Source organism: Amaranthus tricolor, chromosome 5 (genome assembly GCF_026212465.1).
Source record: "Amaranthus tricolor cultivar Red isolate AtriRed21 chromosome 5, ASM2621246v1, whole genome shotgun sequence".
NCBI classification, from domain to species: Eukaryota; Viridiplantae; Streptophyta; class Magnoliopsida; order Caryophyllales; family Amaranthaceae; genus Amaranthus; species Amaranthus tricolor.
In genome coordinates this window covers 21,502,038-21,520,771 of record NC_080051.1, presented here as the reverse complement: position 1 = coordinate 21,520,771, position 18,734 = coordinate 21,502,038, and the positions used below count along the sequence as shown (strand labels likewise).

The 18,734-nt window shown below is 30.9% G+C and overlaps 2 protein-coding genes and 1 long non-coding RNA gene across 3 annotated transcripts; 2 read left to right on the top strand and 1 right to left on the bottom strand.

Moving 5' to 3' along the window:
- Positions 1-374: 374 nt before the first annotated feature.
- On the top strand, positions 375-4,704 carry LOC130812954 (transcription factor MYB46). Its single transcript, XM_057678611.1, has 3 exons — positions 375-574; positions 2,144-2,273; positions 3,739-4,704. The coding sequence occupies exons 1-3, from the start codon at positions 442-444 to the stop codon at positions 4,691-4,693; spliced, it is 1,218 nt and encodes a 405-aa protein (XP_057534594.1). The 5' UTR covers positions 375-441; the 3' UTR covers positions 4,694-4,704.
- A 4,445-nt stretch (positions 4,705-9,149) lies between these two features.
- LOC130812513 (uncharacterized) lies at positions 9,150-13,111 on the bottom strand. The gene is made up of 4 exons (XM_057677999.1): positions 12,721-13,111; positions 12,539-12,631; positions 9,748-9,844; positions 9,150-9,438 (listed from the first exon to the last, which is right to left on the bottom strand). The coding sequence occupies exons 1-4, from the start codon at positions 12,941-12,943 to the stop codon at positions 9,366-9,368; spliced, it is 486 nt and encodes a 161-aa protein (XP_057533982.1). The 5' UTR covers positions 12,944-13,111; the 3' UTR covers positions 9,150-9,365.
- Positions 13,112-13,506: 395 nt separating this feature from the next.
- On the top strand, positions 13,507-18,728 carry LOC130812512 (uncharacterized). The gene is made up of 8 exons (XR_009042065.1): positions 13,507-13,809; positions 14,089-14,257; positions 14,475-15,887; positions 16,019-16,201; positions 16,287-16,403; positions 17,251-17,388; positions 17,482-17,671; positions 17,869-18,728. It is a non-coding gene; the product is annotated as an uncharacterized LOC130812512 (long non-coding RNA).
- The last annotated feature ends 6 nt before the right edge of the window (positions 18,729-18,734 follow it).

The following is an 18,734-nucleotide window of genomic DNA, read 5'->3' as shown; positions in this document are numbered from 1 at the left end:
AAAAATAAAACTTGCTATAACAAGTCATCCGGTTACTGGGTTTACTCTAGGAAAACACCCCCCACAGTTGGAATTATTCATGGTTAATCAATAGGTGAGACTATTGTAGGAAAATCATGAAAAGGTTAGATTATTTTAGGTAAAATTTCTTATATTATAATATAAAATGATAATATAAAATTGAATGAAAGATGACCTAGGCTAAAAAAAATGATGTTATGATATAGAAAATAGCTAGGAATGCAGCCATAGAAATAAATGATGAGTAGTGTGACCACCCTATTTACGTGAAATGTGCAACTTTTTTTTGTGATGATAATAAGCCAAAAACCATCAAGTAGTGACACCAACTTCTCGTTTAATTGACCCTTAAAACCCCTTCTTCCTTAGTAGTCACTCTTCAAAATTTTCACAACACAATCAATAAACAAAAGAGTAAGAATGGGGCATCATACATGTTGTAACAAGCAGAAAGTGAAGAGAGGATTATGGTCTCCTGAAGAAGATCAGAAGCTTATTAGCTACATTACTACTTTTGGTCATGGCTGTTGGAGTTCTGTACCTAGGCTTGCTGGTTACTTACTTACTCCTTTCTCTTTCTTTTTTTCTTTTTTCTTTTGTTGAGTTTAAAGCCCGAGGACGTTACCAAGAAAAATGTTACATCTCTCACTAAAGTCGCTAAAATTTAATTCTTTTTTTATGAAGTTATAGATGAAGTTGGAGAATTTCTACTGGCAAATAAAACTGAGAACTCAATCTTATCTGTCAGGGTGTTTTTGGATAGAAGGAAATAGATGGAAGGAAAGGAAAAGAAAAGGATTTGGAGGGGAGGAAATTAAAAGGATTTAATTAATACTTTTATTAAGGCTTCAATCTCTCTAAAGTTGGAAATAAGTGAAGGGAAAACTCTCATCTCCGTTCTTTTTCTTTCCATTCTCTCTATACAAACAAGAGATATTTCCCTTCTATTTCTCTAAAGTCAATGTCCATGTCGAAGAACAATCTCAATCAAAAGGTTAAAGCTAATGATTAAAACCCCATAATATATTATATATTTTGTAGGTACAAGTAAAATGAATAGCCTTCAAACTAACTACATCAACATTCTCTAAAGTCTCTATATTAAATTGATTGAATTTTTTGTTTCTTTGTTGACGTCTTTTAGAAACAACCTGTCAGCCACAGTTGACGTCTTCACAGGGTCTCCTTTCTTTTTGTTTTTGTTTATTTCTTCATTTAAGAGTTTTTTAATTTTAAATTAAAATTATTATAGATAAACGAAAACTACATAGCAATGCCTTAAAGGTAAAAATTTGGTATATAAACTTTGGTATGCGGTATTTATAGTGTGCATTAATTTAATAATAGCGAGAATTTTTCTATGATTTTACTTTTATTTGTCAAATACAAATATTTATTATTTTAATATATTTTAAAGTTAGTGCACTTTAAAATAATATGAATCAAGTCCATACAACACTTAAGCAAAAGGCTAAAACAGCCTTAAACAATGAGTGGATTTTCTTTGCTTGTAGTCTTTGGTCACTAATTTGCTACACTTAGATTAAAAATAAGGAATTAAATTATGTTTGCAGTAGGAGCGGAGTAAAAATTGAAATTTTTTTAAAAAAACTGTGCAATTCAAAAATTATGATATTTTTCTAATAATTTTGTATCCTTAGACACTATCATATACTGCGTAATCCACTACAACAAATTATGCTTTTTGTAACATTGGATTTAGTGGCATTAAAAAAAGCTACTGAATCATATTTTTAGTGCAATAATTATTGGTTTTTATTTTAAGTTCTACTATAAAGTGATTTAGCGCCACTTTATTTGGTTTTTAGTGGCATATATAATTGTCACTATAGTCTATAGTGACATTTGTGAGAAATGTCATTAGATCCTATGTCGCAAAAAGCTTTAGTGTGACTTTTTATTATACTGCTAAAGGGTCTAATAAATGTCACTAAATCCTCTATATATACTATAACAAATTTGAAATAACGACATTTAAATTAAATATCACTAAATATATCCTACTAAAAACAAATTATATTGTAGTGATCTAATAGTTAAGCCTCCGATTTTTCAAAACCCTATACGATTGAACATGCTCGGAATTTCTTATGATTTGCAGGGTTACAGAGATGTGGAAAGAGTTGCAGACTAAGGTGGATAAATTACTTGAGACCTGACTTAAAACGTGGGAGTTTCTCTCCTCAAGAAGCTGCACTTATCATTGACCTCCACAGAATTCTAGGCAACAGGTTTTTCTTTCTTTTTTAATATCCTTTTCTTCTTCCTTTTTGCCCTATTTTTCACCCTACATCTACTTCCTTTTATGTTTATTTTTTTAAAATTTAAATTATATTTTCTCTATTTCTTATTATGTTAACATTTGTTTTTTACACAATTTTAAAAAACATGTATTCAAAGTTTAGTATCAATAAATGCCTTTCATAAAAATATAAGAAATTGTATAAAATATATAGTAAATTTTATGGTCGAGATGAATATAAATAAAAAAGTTAATATTTAACTAATAAATACAAGTTTATTTTTCTTTAACTAGAATATTCTTTATGGTTATATCAATAAAAAATGGGGGGAGTATATTTATATTTTGTCAATTAAGAATTATTCATCTGTAAGATTGACCTTTACTAAGGTTTGATTTATTGGTAATTTTTTAAACGAAAAAGAATACTAGAGTATAATTCCGTTCTATTCGGAAACTATGATTTCATTTCAAAATCTATAATTGATCAGTTAAATTTAGTGTTAAGGAAATCCAAAAATACAAATTTTAATTTCAGCTAATTTTACTCTTACTTATGCGAATAATTAAAGTTGAGAAGATAAGAATTGATACTCAAATCTTGTCATTCGATTTTCAAATTTTTCATTTACGAATTTGTAAATTAAAGTTATAATTTAAAATAAATTTTCAGTTTTCAAACACAACCCACATTATTTGTACATATCCAAAATGTTGTTAAACTCATTAGTTTCTCTAGACTATACAGTTTCATTTGATAGGTATTGAACCATTACTTATACTCATATACTATTTTACTACATTAGAATTTATTTTTTTTATCAGTTAAGATTAAAGATTACCTACAAATAATTGAGAAAAAAGAGTTCAATCCTTTCAATAAGTATTGAAAAGTGTAAAAAATAATTCTTCAACAACTTAATCTAACCTACAATTTTTAAAATAATTATTGCTGTTTCATAACATGGTGAAATGATTATAACTTGGACTAAATAACACAAATAAAACATGGCATATGAAAAACTATATATATTTATATATATTACTGATCATTAATAATAATACAGTAAGTCATAATGATATAACATGATTTAAATTAATAGGCCGCCATGATGTTTGAATGAAAGAAGTTAACATGATATATTTTTATTATATTTTGGTCAATATCGAAATCATTATAGATGTTCATTCGGATTATTATTGGGTCAATTTCAGATTATGTGTTGCAGATTGGTTCAAAATAGGTTATCGCGTCCACATAGATTTTTATATAATTTTAAATTCATTTTGAAATCGAGTTAAGCCGGATTCGATTACAAAGTCAGGTATATATAGTGTTGTCGAGTCTGTTTTGAAACACCTGTAGAAAATAACATATAGTCAACTTTAATTTTTTGGGATTAAGGCTTTGATATTATTGGTTTTGATTGATCTTTCAACATATTATGGTGTAGATGGTCTCAAATAGCAAAGTATCTACCAGGAAGAACAGATAATGAAGTGAAGAACTTTTGGAATTCAAGCATTAAGAAAAAGCTCCTTTCACAAGTTGTTGCTAACAATACCACTAACAATAACCCTATTCTCAGTTCTAATAATCATCACCATCTTAATTATCTTCCTAACAATACTTCCTTAAATAACCTAATTGATCATAATCATCATATTGTTGGAGGATTTCCCCCTTTTTTGCCCTTGATTAGTAATTCCATTATTAGCCCTAATTATCTCCTTGATCCCCTACAAAATCATAATAACCAAGAACAAATTCCTCATCTCATTAATAGTTCTAATCAATCAATGAATCCCATCATCCAAGGTTTTGATAATTTGGATCATACTTTTCTTCCACCAATTGATACTTCTAATTATGATCCTACATTTTCTTCATCAGGGTTTCATGATTTAATTAATGAAGTTGGGATAGATAATCATAGTCTAGATTACCAATTTGGAAATTTTCATGAGTCATGCACACAATCATCATCCATCATTCATCCATCACCATATCATGATGATCACAATCGTCAAACAATCATGAAGATGAAGCTAACACCCATGATGCCAAAATTGGAAACTATGATCTCATTTGAAGGAGAGGTTAGTAATACCATGCCATCATCATTAACATCACATTATCATGATCATGATAACACATATCATACAATTCCTAAGCCAGCACTAATCACTCTATCATGTATACCAAATCCACAAGTACTAGAATACTATCTGAATCATGAGGATCATGATGAGCATCATGTCATGTTACCATCACTACCATCATCCTCATCATCATCATCATCACCACCACCACCATCATCATCATCATTGGCAGTCTTACCATGTGGTGGCAGTGGAGCTGTAATGAACCCTAGCATTATCCCTAGCACAAGCAGCTGGAATGCCTGATTATAGCAACTTTAGGCTTTTATAACATTTACTTCTTAGTCTTTTAAATATGTAAATGTGGAATATAATATATAATATTTAAATATATAATGCATGAACAATAATTATTATTATGGTATAGTATTTATGATGTTATTATTCCACATGTAATCTCGCATTCAAAAATTCAAACAAGTTAATTGACTCTTATAATATATAAGGTTGATGTGCTATTCCTCTTATCACCAATTGATTTTAAAATGAAACCTCATCGGGTTTGTATGCAGTCAACTCTCTTATTATGTGGGTCTTATGTACAAGCCTAAATTTATTATGGTATCAGAGCTGACAGTTTTCAATCAATTTGAAACTTAAAAATCTCAGTCTTCCATGAAAAACAATGTGAAGGGTTCGAAAGAATGATGTTCTCGCCCAATTAAAAAATGGACTCACATGTGAGCAGAATTGTGAAAAAATAACCCCACATGTGATCAAACCGAAAAGTTCAAGAGTAGTTGACTAACTATTATGTACAACACCAAATTTAACAATCATTAAATACAATCCATTAATATGAAGTATTATAATTATTTAGTACTTGTTTTTTCCAATTAAATATTGAATCAGAAGGAAACCTAAATATTTCTAGTTCAGGGTCTTAAGGAAGAAAGATAGAATGCTTAATCAGGTAGATGTAGATATGGTTTCACATGTTTAACAATAAAAATATAGTATGATACATTGGACCCACATAAATAGATATAGAAGTAAAAATAAGTTAATAAGAATAATATACATAAGAATCAGTTATTTTTCTGTGAAGATGAGGTTTCTAATTCAGGAAATGATATGTCTGTTTGTGTATGAAGAGTACATCTTACATTTATTATTTTACCAGCAGATCAAGCTCTTTGTATATGTATCTCATCTCATGATAGGACTATCTTTTTTTCTTCACCACACAGTATATACCCCAGCAAATCTCTACAGTACAATTTTGTTAACAGATCAATAATATCACACATAATAATATCCATATTTACATAAGTCAACTGTCTTGATCTTGATTTTTTTTTTTCTAGTGAGGAACCCTAATTATAGTTTGTTTTCTATGAGCGGAATACACTAGTATGATGATGACATAAGTCAACTCTCTGAAGCTTGAGTAGTTGAGCCCAAATCACAACCTTACCTGGGAATAGTTTTGAAGTGTAACCGTCTAGGGCCCAGCTTAAAAATTAGTTTATAAATTTATTTAACATTAATATGATGAAAAAAAAATTATATGACGCATAGGAGAAAAAAAACCTAAAACTTTACTCATACAAGAGTCTTTTTATGTTTCTCGTTTAGAGCCCAAAAACTGCCAGGAATAACACTACAGTTACTAGTATATATATTGCATAAGCAAAATGCTATTAAGTGGCTAGCTCCTATATATAGGATGGGGTTTGGAGAGCCATTACGCTAACTTACTCTTATGATTCTTATGTACTGATAAAATTGACAAGTTATTGTTGTTTTTGATTGATCCTTAGTAGCAAATATCATATGCAACTTTCCTTGAATAAGAAGTATAGATACATAATTTAGTAAGTCATTTAGACTATAAATCTAAAATTAAAAAATATATATCTTTAGTCCATCAAAATAAAAGACATTAAACCTTTCTAGTACGACAATTGTTATTTCATTTACAATAAAGTAGGTTAATCATTTCAGTTAGAATTATGATTGGAGATCAAATCAATGAATGAAGGTCATCCTCAGTGGTAAAGGTTTTATTTGAATTTTTTATTAAATGTGATAAACAATACTTCCTCCGTTCCCTTTTAGTTGTAATATAAGGATTTTTCACGCGGTCTAATACACTAATTCCATCCTTAATATCTCTAATTATGTATAATAAAAAATTATAAAAACTTGATATTATTAATCTTTACACCGAGACGAATCAAATAAGATCTCACTTGACTATGTTTAACTTATAGATTAAAAATTAATCACAGATTAAGAGAGCTAAGTGAATAGCGTATATACTTCCAATGTTACAACTAAATTGGAACGGAGGTTGTATAAAACAGTGCAATCAATTTATAATAATTTGATAAATCAACTCTAAGAACTTTGATCCCAAAAAAAACTTTAGTTCTATTTCATTTACAATTAATAAAGTGATTACACTATTTTGAAACATATAGATTATTAATTTTAAGGCAATATTGATAATTTAAAGAAATAATTTGAACAAAGGGCCACAAGAAGTAAAATTCAAATAATTACACCATTTGAATCACAATAGAAGTCATCTTGATGTGTAGAAAAATAAGACTCTAAATGTATGTTTTTGATAAAAAGGAAATCAATTTCTTATGAAAATATTAAGCCAAAATAATAAAATTTAAAGATTTTAAGCAGACAAAGATCAGGTTGTTTTTGATTGATCTTTATCATTTGCAACTTCTCTCAAATAAAAACTACAGATGCATTATTTAATGAGTCATTTTAATATAATCCATTGTAATTTAGAATCAAAAAATTATAAATTTGTATTTATTTAATTTTTTTTGAAAATAGACATTGTCAGGCTAAGGGTAATTATACAAATTAAATTGACTTTTTATTATATTTATATTTATTTATTTTTGCAAACTTAACATATTTTAACTATATTAAAAATATTGTTTGCTGAATTAAACTAGCTTACTTTATTGAAAGAAAAGTTTCTACTAAATATTTTGGAACATGATTTTATTATTATAATTATATAAATTTAATTTATATGATATCTAATTCAAATGATTTTTGGTCATATGTTTTTTTATTCAAATTCTCACAATAAATTGGATTTTTTCTTGATTAATTTTGAAAAATTCTACAAGGTAAATCTCTCTTAACTTTTCTATATGATAGACAAGTGTTTACGTGGTAACTCTTAACATTTTTACAAATTGAATAGCATGACCTTTTTTTGCCAAAAATTATTATGTGACCGTTTAAAATGATAAAATTATAAAACCAACCCTATTTTGATAGATAGTAACACTAAATGGCAAATTCAAACTTTTACTAGTCTTGTAAGAGATTATCTCTCAGTGAGACAGCCTCAAAATAAAAGGTTTATATATTCATATTTTACATTAGTTGAACTATTTAACCTATAAATAATAATACGCGTCTTACAAAAAACCGTCTTATATAAATATTTATGTATGTTAAAATATGTGAAGAGGATGTTAATTGGCGGTCTAAATCTAATTACACAGTTAGTGATTTAATTTTTTTTTAAAATTATAAGGTAGATTGAAAGATAAAGAATATTAGATAAAATTGAATTTATGATCTTTTATAAAAGTAGTGCTCGCTTTTCAATCGAGTTTTATCACGATGCATCCAAGAAACTTGCATGAATGAAGAATTTTACTTTCTCCCACTAAATCAGGTAAATTTACTTTCTTAGTCTTTGAAAAAATTACTATTCTTGAGCAAAAATTATTCAATATTTAGGTCTAAACACAATCTAGCTAACATTTTGCTCAGTAATAAAATAAAGCATATTCTTCAACAAATAGATCATGGAATTAAGATAAATTCGGAAAAATATTATATAGTAACATTTAAATTGGACAAAACGCTAGTGATTGTATTTTTAAAACTTTTTCAACGTGGTAGCAATAAGGTTTCGAAGTTTTCTACGTGGTAGATAACATCACCTTTTATCACTTTTTCGACCTATTTTCCGCTATTGTCTCTAGTAGCTATCTCTTACTTTTTCTCTTCTAAGAGGTGAAAACATTGCCCCTCTCCTTTCTCTTTGAGCTACTCTTATAAAAGACCGTTTCTCGATGAAGCAACTTCAAAACAAGAAACTCAAATGCTAAAAATTATGTTAGTTGGGCTTTTTAACCCATCTATAAAAAGCATCTCACCATGAGACAGTCTCTCACCAAAAATTGTGTTTCTCTTTTCCTTACACCTTAATTTATTACCCTCTCTCTAATTGGTATCTCCTATTTACAAGGTTACAAATATTTGTTTCCCTAAATTTTATAAACCCACTAGACAGTAGACATGCCCTTATATAAGGGAGTTAAGTACCAATCAGCTTTAAATTGGATGGGATGAGATATATGCTCATAAAAGGGCCACAGACCATAGTAAGAGTGGATGAGTTAAGGAATTGTGACCAGGTGTAAGCATAACAAACTGAATATTTGAAATAATAAACGTTTTTTATAAAAAAATCTCAAATCAAATTTAGCAAAATTTTAATTCCCAAAATAAATATCTTCCAATCTGAATGTGAACGTAAATCGACAAATTCATATCTTAACCAATCGTCCCCGTTGAATTTGAGTTTATAAAACTCGTGGGTAAACTCAAGCAAACCGGTGAAGATACCATATCCAAAGGACCTGCAGTACATAGATTATGTATGTTGTAAACACTAAACAGCATTGAAATGAAAACTTAACAATTTATGTAATTATTTTTCCATTAATTTTATCGAGAATGTAAATTAAACAAAGATGAATACGAATCATCAACGCACTATTTTATGTGATACTCTACTAGCATCATATACTTGTATCCCAACAAAACAAAGCCAATCCGACACACCAGATCAAGGTTTTCTCTTACGAACCCAAGTGTTGCAACGTTTTAGCGGAACTACATACGATTGACAAAAGCTCTAAGCTGTGACTCTGTGTCGTCCCTTTGCTATTCTTCGGGCAATCACTCTTCGCCCACCTTTTGTAGCCTTTCTGCAACGCAGAATATGTATAGACTTTAACATAATTGCCAATTGCTACCATGTCATTTTCATGACCAATTCAATTCGAATCAATTCTCTTATATTCTAGTATCACATTTTGTTCTCAATGTTACTATTCCCATTTTATCAAGTTTTCAAACAGAAGTTAATGAAGGAAATCCACTTGTTTGTAATGATACATGATGTCAAGGAAAAAGAAAGACGGTCAATCATTCAACCGCAACTTCAACTAGTCTGTTCCGCCAGCTTCAAAATGAAATGTGATGCAAAAAACAAAGCAAGGACAAATGAGACTAACCGTGCAAAGAAACCGTGATTCCTCTTACGCCGGAGGGTGCTTGGCTGGAAAGTTCTTTTGGGAAATAAGATCATTGGATCACCAGAAGAATCATCAGCTGCAAAGAACAACCACAAATTTATCAAGTTGCGGACAACATTCACATGAACTATGTTATATGTATAAGATCCACATGAAATATGTTATATGTAGCACAAAAAGATTACTCCCTAATCCTTACTTCAAAATACTACCAATAGTCAAATACTGCTAACATCCAACAACTTTGGTCATCTACAAGAGTGAAGATTAACACTACTTCATAGTCCTCACTCCTTACTCCTTAATCCTTACTACTATTAATCAATTAAACTTCATGATGCACTGAATCCTCTCTAGTCTGACTATATAATTTTGATGGGATGAAGTAGATCAAGTCAAAATATGTATTTGTTAACCACTTTTTTGTGGGCTTAGCAAAAAGGAGGGATAATGTATATGAGATCACTAGGTGATGAAGCATTGGTTCCACTCTCTTCTTTCTCCTCTCAACAAATCCTTATGATGGAGATAAACCTTTTTATGCACAATACAATTGGAGGATTATGGATTAGTGTAATGGTCGAAGGTTTTCTCTTCTACGCTTGTGATAAGGATTCGATTCTCACCACATAGGATGATCGATTCCTCCACCCTCTCTTGCTTGTAGTGGGAAAAAAGGCCAACCTCTACAACATGCGACTTACTAGGGTTGAGAAAAAAATGGGATTTCAAAATTAGAACTAAAACTGGTGTGGACCCATTGTGAAACTGACGGTTTAGGGGCCAAAACCACTCCAACCCCGTCTCGGTCCGATTGCCATTCCTAAAACCAGGCACCGTCTTCAACCGATTCTGGTTCCCAATTTATCAAAAGGTTTACCCCTAATACCCACCCATCATTTCTTCCATGCTTTATCATTAACTTCAAGTTTAAAAACAGCGTTGACTTTCTCTCTTTGCATTGCATTTTACAACTTCTAAGAAGTATATATAATTTCAATAATGTAATATTTTGCTTAACCTTAATAATTAGAAAGAAATGGTATTGGCACACTTTGGGGAGTTTGTTTAGTACTTTTTGATTTGCCATTTTGTTTGTGTTCTTATAAAAGTGGTTTTTAAATTCATTTGCACTGGAAATATTCATTTTTACATACAAATACCAAAACTTACGAAGTTAAGCTGCTAAAGGCTGAGGTTCAAGTTTCAGTTCTTGTTCCCCAAAGTTAGGAGTCGGTTCTTGTACCCACAATAATGAACAGGTACACTAACCGAGCTCCCCTTGCGACTTACAGTTTCATTCTAAACCAATGTTAACTATCATAGCATCTAGTCCAAAAAGATTATCGTCAAAGACAAAATTCCTATATGCAGTAACAATTAAAAATACTAATTTTGAGCCATTAAGTCCAAGAATATATAATTTCCACACCAAAAACATGTGGTTTAATGTAGTTGATAACAGACAGATGTAGTTAATAGTTGATCCCTTATACTAAGTCCACAAGTCTTCATTTTGACTTGTATGCCTAAAATATGGATAGTATTCTCTCAATGTTGAGAATATGTTAAACAAAATTCCAAAATCTGATTTAAGTGTTCAAGCATGTGTCTTTGCTATATTCAGCTTCTGAATTTGGAAAAAAAATGGTTCTCATTGCAAAAGAGTAGGCCATTTTAATCTCTTACAAGCGATGACGGAAACTTAATTTGGGACACCATAAAAATACCATTTTCAGAAGACACAATACCTAACGCTAAAAGAACAAGCCAAATGATCAATAGTCTTTAGACGCACTTCCATAATTCTAATCCATAATTATCAAGCATAGCACAAGAAAAGGGTCATGAACTTGAAACAACCAAAAAGAATCAGTTTAATATAAATACTTAGAATTTTAACTTTTCTATTATTGAAAATAAGCACACGTTTTACATCCAACTTTGAGCATATTATTTCAAAATTTTAGTTTAAAAATTGATGATGAAACTCTCGCCACCTAATTTCTACAAAAACTTCCCATAATCGACAAACCTCGATTAAGGTGCTACAGGAAAAGGTCTGACAAGGGAGACACAGCACTTGCTCATAAGTCATAACTCATAAGCTCTTCTTAGAGCCACTAAAAGGTTGGTCCCTAAGTATGTTGGACCACATGAATAGGTCACTTGTAAAAGCCCAAAGCAAGCTCAAGTAAAGCGAGCCCAGCTCCTACTTTGAGATCAAGTGATGATGCAGGCTAAGTTCAGTGGAGCTGCAAATAGGTGGTTTGTTCCAATAGATCTTTTATTTAAACACAGTTATATGTTAGACAATAGTTACATAGTATATAATTATAAATTAGCAACAAACCCATTGGAAGTATCAGAACTTAAGCTCTTTATGGCCAAATTCGAGTCTTTCAGCAACAAAATTCAAACTTGTTTTTCACCTCCAAATCTTCTACTCTCTAAATTCAAACATCTTAGGAACAACAACCAGCCCTTCAAACACCAGCCATTCCAACCTCAATTAAATTTGAGCTATAATTTCATTAGACCAATTTGAATTTCCTAGAAATGATCAAAAATAGACAACAAGAACTAAAAGTTGAATCATCACATTATACAATTCTACAAATCCCCCATAAATACATCACACATATCTTAGTATATTGCCATTATCAGAAAATACAATCAAAAAAAAAAATACTCCCAAATATCATACAATCATCAATATAGAACCACCAGAAAGTGCAAATCTTTTCGTAAATAATGGAACAAGAATTACCATCAGGAAGGAAGAATTCAAGGGAAGGCTGACCACAAGGGTTAACAATATTTGCAATCTCCAATCTTTTATCTTGTACCATTTTATCTTTTCCTACATTTTCATGATCAAATCAAACAAAAAGTTAAAAAACTAACCCAAAAAATTACTTTCCCTTGATATAGAGGGAGAATAAAGTGTACCATCAAGGAAAGGAAATGTAAAGCCATGCGAGGAGGTGATGTTGGACGAAACGGTATCGTTTTGAGGAGAAAATAGAAGAGATCGAAGATTTGATAGTGAAGGAGTAATCAATAACTTCGATTGGATTTGGTGAGTTAAATTTGATGAAAACTGAGTTGAACCCGTGCTGAGGAAGCGAGTTACGATGGAATTTCCTGAACGGAGTAGGGTTTTAGCTGCCATTTTTTCTAGATTTTTTGGAGGAAAAGAGGGAGGAGATGAGAGTAAAGTGCAGCCGTGCAGGAATCAGGATACTTTCATCTTTGTTAATGGGCCTTCGGGCCTTCAACTTGGTCTTTCAAGACCCATTTCATATAGTCCTTGTTTTGAAATCGTTTTATCAGCAGACGGCTAATCTGTAAATGATTAATTATAAATTATAATGACATGACGTTAAATAATCAATTTAAGATCATAAAATAATATTTCTAATTTTTTTAATTTGATCACCCTTATTCTTATAATATTAAAATGACAAAATAATATTAAAATGCTTATTTTTTATACTCGCAAAATAATTACTTATTACCATAGAGTGATCGCTTAAACTCTAAACTTTATAAAGACGGAAAAACTTTAATTTAGAAAATTGATTTGAAATCGGTTCTTATAAGCAGTGACTCATTGTCTAGGTTTTGCTGTTGTTTGTTGGTTGTTTATTTCTGAATACTTGACTTAGTGTAACTTTTCTTCGTATTTGGAAAGGCAATGTCTAAAATAGGGTTGATCCGCGTTAACTTTTGGGTGGACCAAGTTTTCACTCACTCCCGTACTCACTCTACTTCCAAGTTTTTTTTGGAAAAGAAAAAAAGTTATATTCCAAAAAAACACAAACAAAACTTTGATAGTTTCACTGCTACTTACCCATCGCCGATCGCCGATCACTGCTACTCGCCTCTCACTCGCCAATCACCGATCACCAATCACCAATCACCAATCACCAATCATCAATCACCAATCACCTTTACCGTTCACTCGCCGGTGGCCTTCAACGCTCTTCTCACTCATTGTCTCTCACTCACACTTTTCTAGGGTTTCATAAAAGAGAGGTAAACTTTCTTGAATTTGTGTATCAATTTTTTTATGCTCTCAATTATTTTGACAGCTTTTAGGGGTATGTAATGAATTTCATATACAAGAAATTTAATTAAGAAAGGATATTTGCATAATTGTATCATGTGAATTTGGGTCTTTATTATAATCATTCAAAAGAGGGTTTTGTCTTGGGTTGAGCTTCTCTGTGATGTTGCTGGCCTTTATTATGTTTCGTTGCTTCTGTTAACATTTTTGCTAAGGTTGTGAACAGAAATTTTTGTTTGTGTTTATAGATATGTCTAGCGAATCAGATTCTGAATATAAGAAAACGAGTGAACGCAACAATACTGATACTGAAGAATCTGATGTCAAGCCTAATAAAAGGAAAAGGAAGGGAAAATCTAAAAGGATTGAAGCTAAGAAAAAAGGAACGAAGGTTGCTGGAAACTCTGAAGTGCAAGTGTAAGTTTGTTTTGTTCTAATGTTGTTTTTGATTTGTACAAATCATTAGAGTCTTAGCATTTAAAAAGGGTAACTATGTTCTACAAGTGGGGTAACATCTAAAATGATTGAAGCTAAGGGTCACTGACTTGTTAGAATGTTACCTGGTTGTTTGTGCATATGTTTATTGACTGATTTGGTCATTTAATTGTATGCTGCATGTGTCATGTTATTTTAGGATCGAAGATGTTGTTTTGAGACAAGGTGTCGTCCATATCATTTGTACAATTTAATCAATCAATTTTCTGAAGACCAAATTAATTCTGTTAAGGAAATTGGGTTTGAGGGCTTGCTCCATTTAAAGGTGACGAACATAGTTACCAAAATGCTTTCTTGGTTTGTTAACAATTTCGACCAAAGCAGTCGTTACTTTGAAATAAGTCCTGGAGTTAGATTTGTATTGACCCCGTACGATGTGCATGATGTTTTTGGTCTTCCTTTGAATGAGGGAAACAACGTCATTGAGTGCCGTATGAATGTTGAAGATGACCTTGATTTTCATTTTAAAAGGGAGTTAAAGGATATCTTTAATTTGGACAAAGATATACCTTTACAAATGGTAGAAAAGAAAATATTGGAATTGAAAGAAGGGGGTGAGACTTTTAAAAAATTGTTTGTGCTTCATGCTTTCTCAAGCTTTTTGGCTCCCCATCGAAAGAGGTTAGTAGATATGAGGTTGGCAAGAGTAGTGTCCAATGTGGATCAAATTAGGACCTATGATTGGTGCTCATATGTTATTAACAGATTATGTGAAGTTGACAAGGCTTACAAGCATGGTAACTTGCAATTTCATTGTGGTTGTTTTAATTTTGTTGGAGATAGTTTATTTTCACCGTTTAAGGTTTAGAGATATTGGGGAACCAACTACTTTGCCCCTAATTCAACATTGGACTGACGAAAAATAAAGGTAAGGATCAACGGAGAAAAAGAGGCAAAACGTTTTGGACTTGGGATTCTTGATACGGTTACTTATCCTATAAGCAGAAAGTTGAAATTTGTTAATGGATTTGTTGTTATTGATGATGAGAGTGAAAAAATTTTAGATGAAGATTTGTTTAATAACAAAGTTTTTCTAAAGTTTGCTGACAAATTGTGTCAACTTTATTGGAAAGATAAGGCTGCTTTGGGCAATTTTGATGCAAACTACGAGGCTCAATTGGGTAATTTGACAGCTAGGGCCAATGAAGTTATTGGTGATGTTTTGATTGATAGAAACGTGACGGAAAATGCCCAAAATGATGAACAATCTGGACCTTCAAACCCTCCACCAAATGATAATTCAGAACCCCCACTTTCACCACCAGCCGAAGCTTCAAATGTCCCTCTTTCACCATCACTAGTAGCACAATTTGAGGAGGGTGAAAGAGAGGTTTTAGATTATGAAGAATATGTAGCGTTGGATGATGGCAAGTCCCTTATTTCTTCAATTCTCACTAGTGGGACAGCTGGGTGCTCATTACTCGAGGAGTTGAAGTTTTGTTTGTTTCACATTTCATGATCAATTCAAGAAAGAAATGAGGAACCTACACAAGCTCCAACAAGAGGTAGTTGATTACGTGTTGGTGGAGGATGATTTATATTGTGATGATGAGTAAGTTTTTTATTTCTTGTTTTTTTTTTTTTAAATTCTGTTTAGCCCTTTCATTAAGTTTGATTGTCACCAAATATGAATCAAAATTGAAATGTAGAGACTTTGACCAATGCTTATTTTTTTCATTGTAGTGAAGTAATGGTTACTTTTGGGCCTAAGCACAGCATTTCAAGATACGCGATCAAGAATTTGGCCTGTTACAAAAGAATCAAGTAGTTCCCCCAATTGTTATCGATTGTTGGGCACTAATTCTTAATAATGAACTTAGCAAATTTAGCAAGCCTCGAAAGTTTTGGTTTGGAGCTTCTCAATCAGTAAGTAAAATTACAAACTACATTTCATGATTCATTTATTGATTTTGCTTTTCATTTAATATCATTGTTGTATATTTGTTGACAGACTGAAATTGTACGTCTTATGGAGCTCGACAATGAACCAAATACCCAGGATAATGATTATGTACAATCAGTTTGGCTTGAATGGATCAATGATGTTAGTTTCGAGAACATTGAATTGGTAATTATTTTTTACACATTAACTGAAATGAAGTAGTAATACACTTTTTTGTTTTATTTTAGAAGATCAAGGATCTATTTAACCATGTTCAGTCTCTCTATATCTTGCTTGCCTTGTTACTACTCCTTTTTCTTAGCACTATATGATACAGAAGCAGCTGCATAGTACCTTTGTTTTGTTTATCATATTGATTATAATAAAGGGTAACTTCGTTTTGTAAGAGGGGTAACATTGACTCAAATCGGGGGTCACCTTGTTTCAAAACTAAAATTTTAGTGGTAATTATAAATAACTGTAAGTTTTATGTAAAAAAAAAATAACTTCACAAAATTGAGGGTAAATTTTATTTGATAAAAGGGTAACTTTGTTTTTCAAGTGGGGTAACATTTAATCACAATAAAGGGTAACTTCGTTTTGTTCAAGGGGTATCATTGACTCAAAATGGGGGTCACCTTGTTTTAAAACTAAAATATAATTGATAATTATAAATAACACTTAGATTTATGTAAAAAAAAAAAAAAAGGAAAAACTTCACAAAAAAATTGTGGGTAAATTTTATTAAAAAAAGGGGTAACTTTGTTTTATAAGTAGAGTAACATTTAATCACAATAAGGGTCATTGTTTTGTCAAAATGCATAGTGCCTTTTGGTTTGGTTTCTGAAGTATAATTTTACTTTGGATTTGCATGATGTATTTGCTAACTAAATTACATGAAGTTACTTTTTATATTTATAATGTATACGCCTGCTACATGATATAAAAGTACTATGATCTACAACGATTCTCTTAATTGACAAATCAATATATTATATAGAGTGATAAACTTTAACTCCTTGTGTTTTTACAGGTTTTTGTTCCCATCCTTTACAATGGACACTTTATGCTTTATGTAGTAGATTTCAAGAACATTCAAATAAAGTTTCTTGATAATCTTACTTATGAATCTACCGAACTCAAGACAATAAAGAAATTATCAAGTATTGTGGTAAGTGATTGAATACAATGTAATTTATTGATTAAATATTACTTATTTCGGTGGAATTCTAACTATGTTGTTATTTTTGTCTCCCCCCTGTAGGTTGATCAACTTGATTACGTTCTTTTAGGTCAAAATTTATCTTTGAGTGAAGAAACTGTGGCTTAAATTTAAGCTTATTCTGCCAAACTGGAAATCAAGTAAAGATGTTGATAATGAGTCTGCTATATACTTGATGATGACAATGTTGTTTGATGGAGAAAAATATCTTAAATGTGTTGAACTCACAAAGGTAAGTTTTCTTTTTGACTATGTTCTTTTTTCGTTTTGTAATGTTGTTGGATGTTGTTACCAAACCTCCCATTACAAGAGGGGTAACTATGTCTTACAAGATAGGTAACTATGTCTTACAAGAGGGGTAACTAATTCTTACTAGAGGGGCAACTATGTCTTACAAAAGGGGTAACATTGTTATTTGTGCCACACTAGTTTTATGTGACGTGAATGCTCGAAGAAATGAAATATTGGATCGTTGTAAAGCTTATAATACCAAAAGGGAAGAAAGGGAGCAAATAGTGGCACAACGACGTAAGCAAAGATTAGCCGAAGAAATATCAAGCAAAATATTTGGGAGAAGCATCAAAAGAAGACAAACATGGAAGCACAACCAAGAAGAAATGAAAAACGAAATGTACAAAAGAAACATTGTTGTTCCGGAAAATAAAACTCTGGTTAAACACTGTTATTTCCTATAGTAGTGTTTGAAAATTTGATCTTAATTCATGTAATTTGTTATTGTGTTTTGAAGGCTAACATTACCCAAGAATATTATAGGATCATATTATGTCCTTTTGAGTTTGGATACTGAATTAATTTATATTGCACTTGCTAAAGTCAGCTTGCACAAATTACTCCTATCCGAAACTACCAGAGCTAATGGTTTGAGATGCAACTTGGGCATGAATTTCTCTATTGATCAAGGAAGCCAATAGGCACTACTTTGACTACAATGTTCAATCTAAAATTTCTTAGTCCCTGGGCCACATCACAATTTTGCATATAAATTTATTATCGTCATTGTTGTAAAATTTTAAACAAAAAAATACAAGTTATTTATAATAAAGGGTAACTATGTTTTACAAAAGGAAAAATTTGTATATAATAAAGGGTAACTAAGTTTTACAAAAGGGGTAACGTTGAATAACAAATGGGGTCGCCTTAATTATAATTTTGAAAATAAGTAACAACTTTTTTGTTTAATTACTAACCAATTTCAAAATTTATTTTCAATGTGGTAGATTTCTAAATCAAACAAAATTAATACAAGATAATTTATCTTCCAAGAAGGATTACAT

What these genes read in the sequence shown, in the direction of transcription:
- LOC130812954 (XM_057678611.1), top strand. Translation starts at nt 442, where the DNA reads ATGGGGCATCATACATGTTGTAACAAGCAGAAAGTGAAGAGAGGATTA. An exon ending in TTCTGTACCTAGGCTTGCTG is followed by an intron (nt 575 to 2,143) that starts GTTACTTACTTA and finishes TATGATTTGCAG; the next exon opens with GGTTACAGAGATGTGGAAAG. An exon ending in CACAGAATTCTAGGCAACAG is followed by an intron (nt 2,274 to 3,738) that starts GTTTTTCTTTCT and finishes ATTATGGTGTAG; the next exon opens with ATGGTCTCAAATAGCAAAGT.
- LOC130812513 (XM_057677999.1), bottom strand. Translation starts at nt 12,943, where the DNA reads ATGGCAGCTAAAACCCTACTCCGTTCAGGAAATTCCATCGTAACTCGC. An exon ending in TGAATTCTTCCTTCCTGATG is followed by an intron (nt 9,845 to 12,538) that starts GTAATTCTTGTT and finishes TGTTCTTTGCAG; the next exon opens with CTGATGATTCTTCTGGTGAT. An exon ending in AATCACGGTTTCTTTGCACG is followed by an intron (nt 9,439 to 9,747) that starts GTTAGTCTCATT and finishes TCTGCGTTGCAG; the next exon opens with AAAGGCTACAAAAGGTGGGC.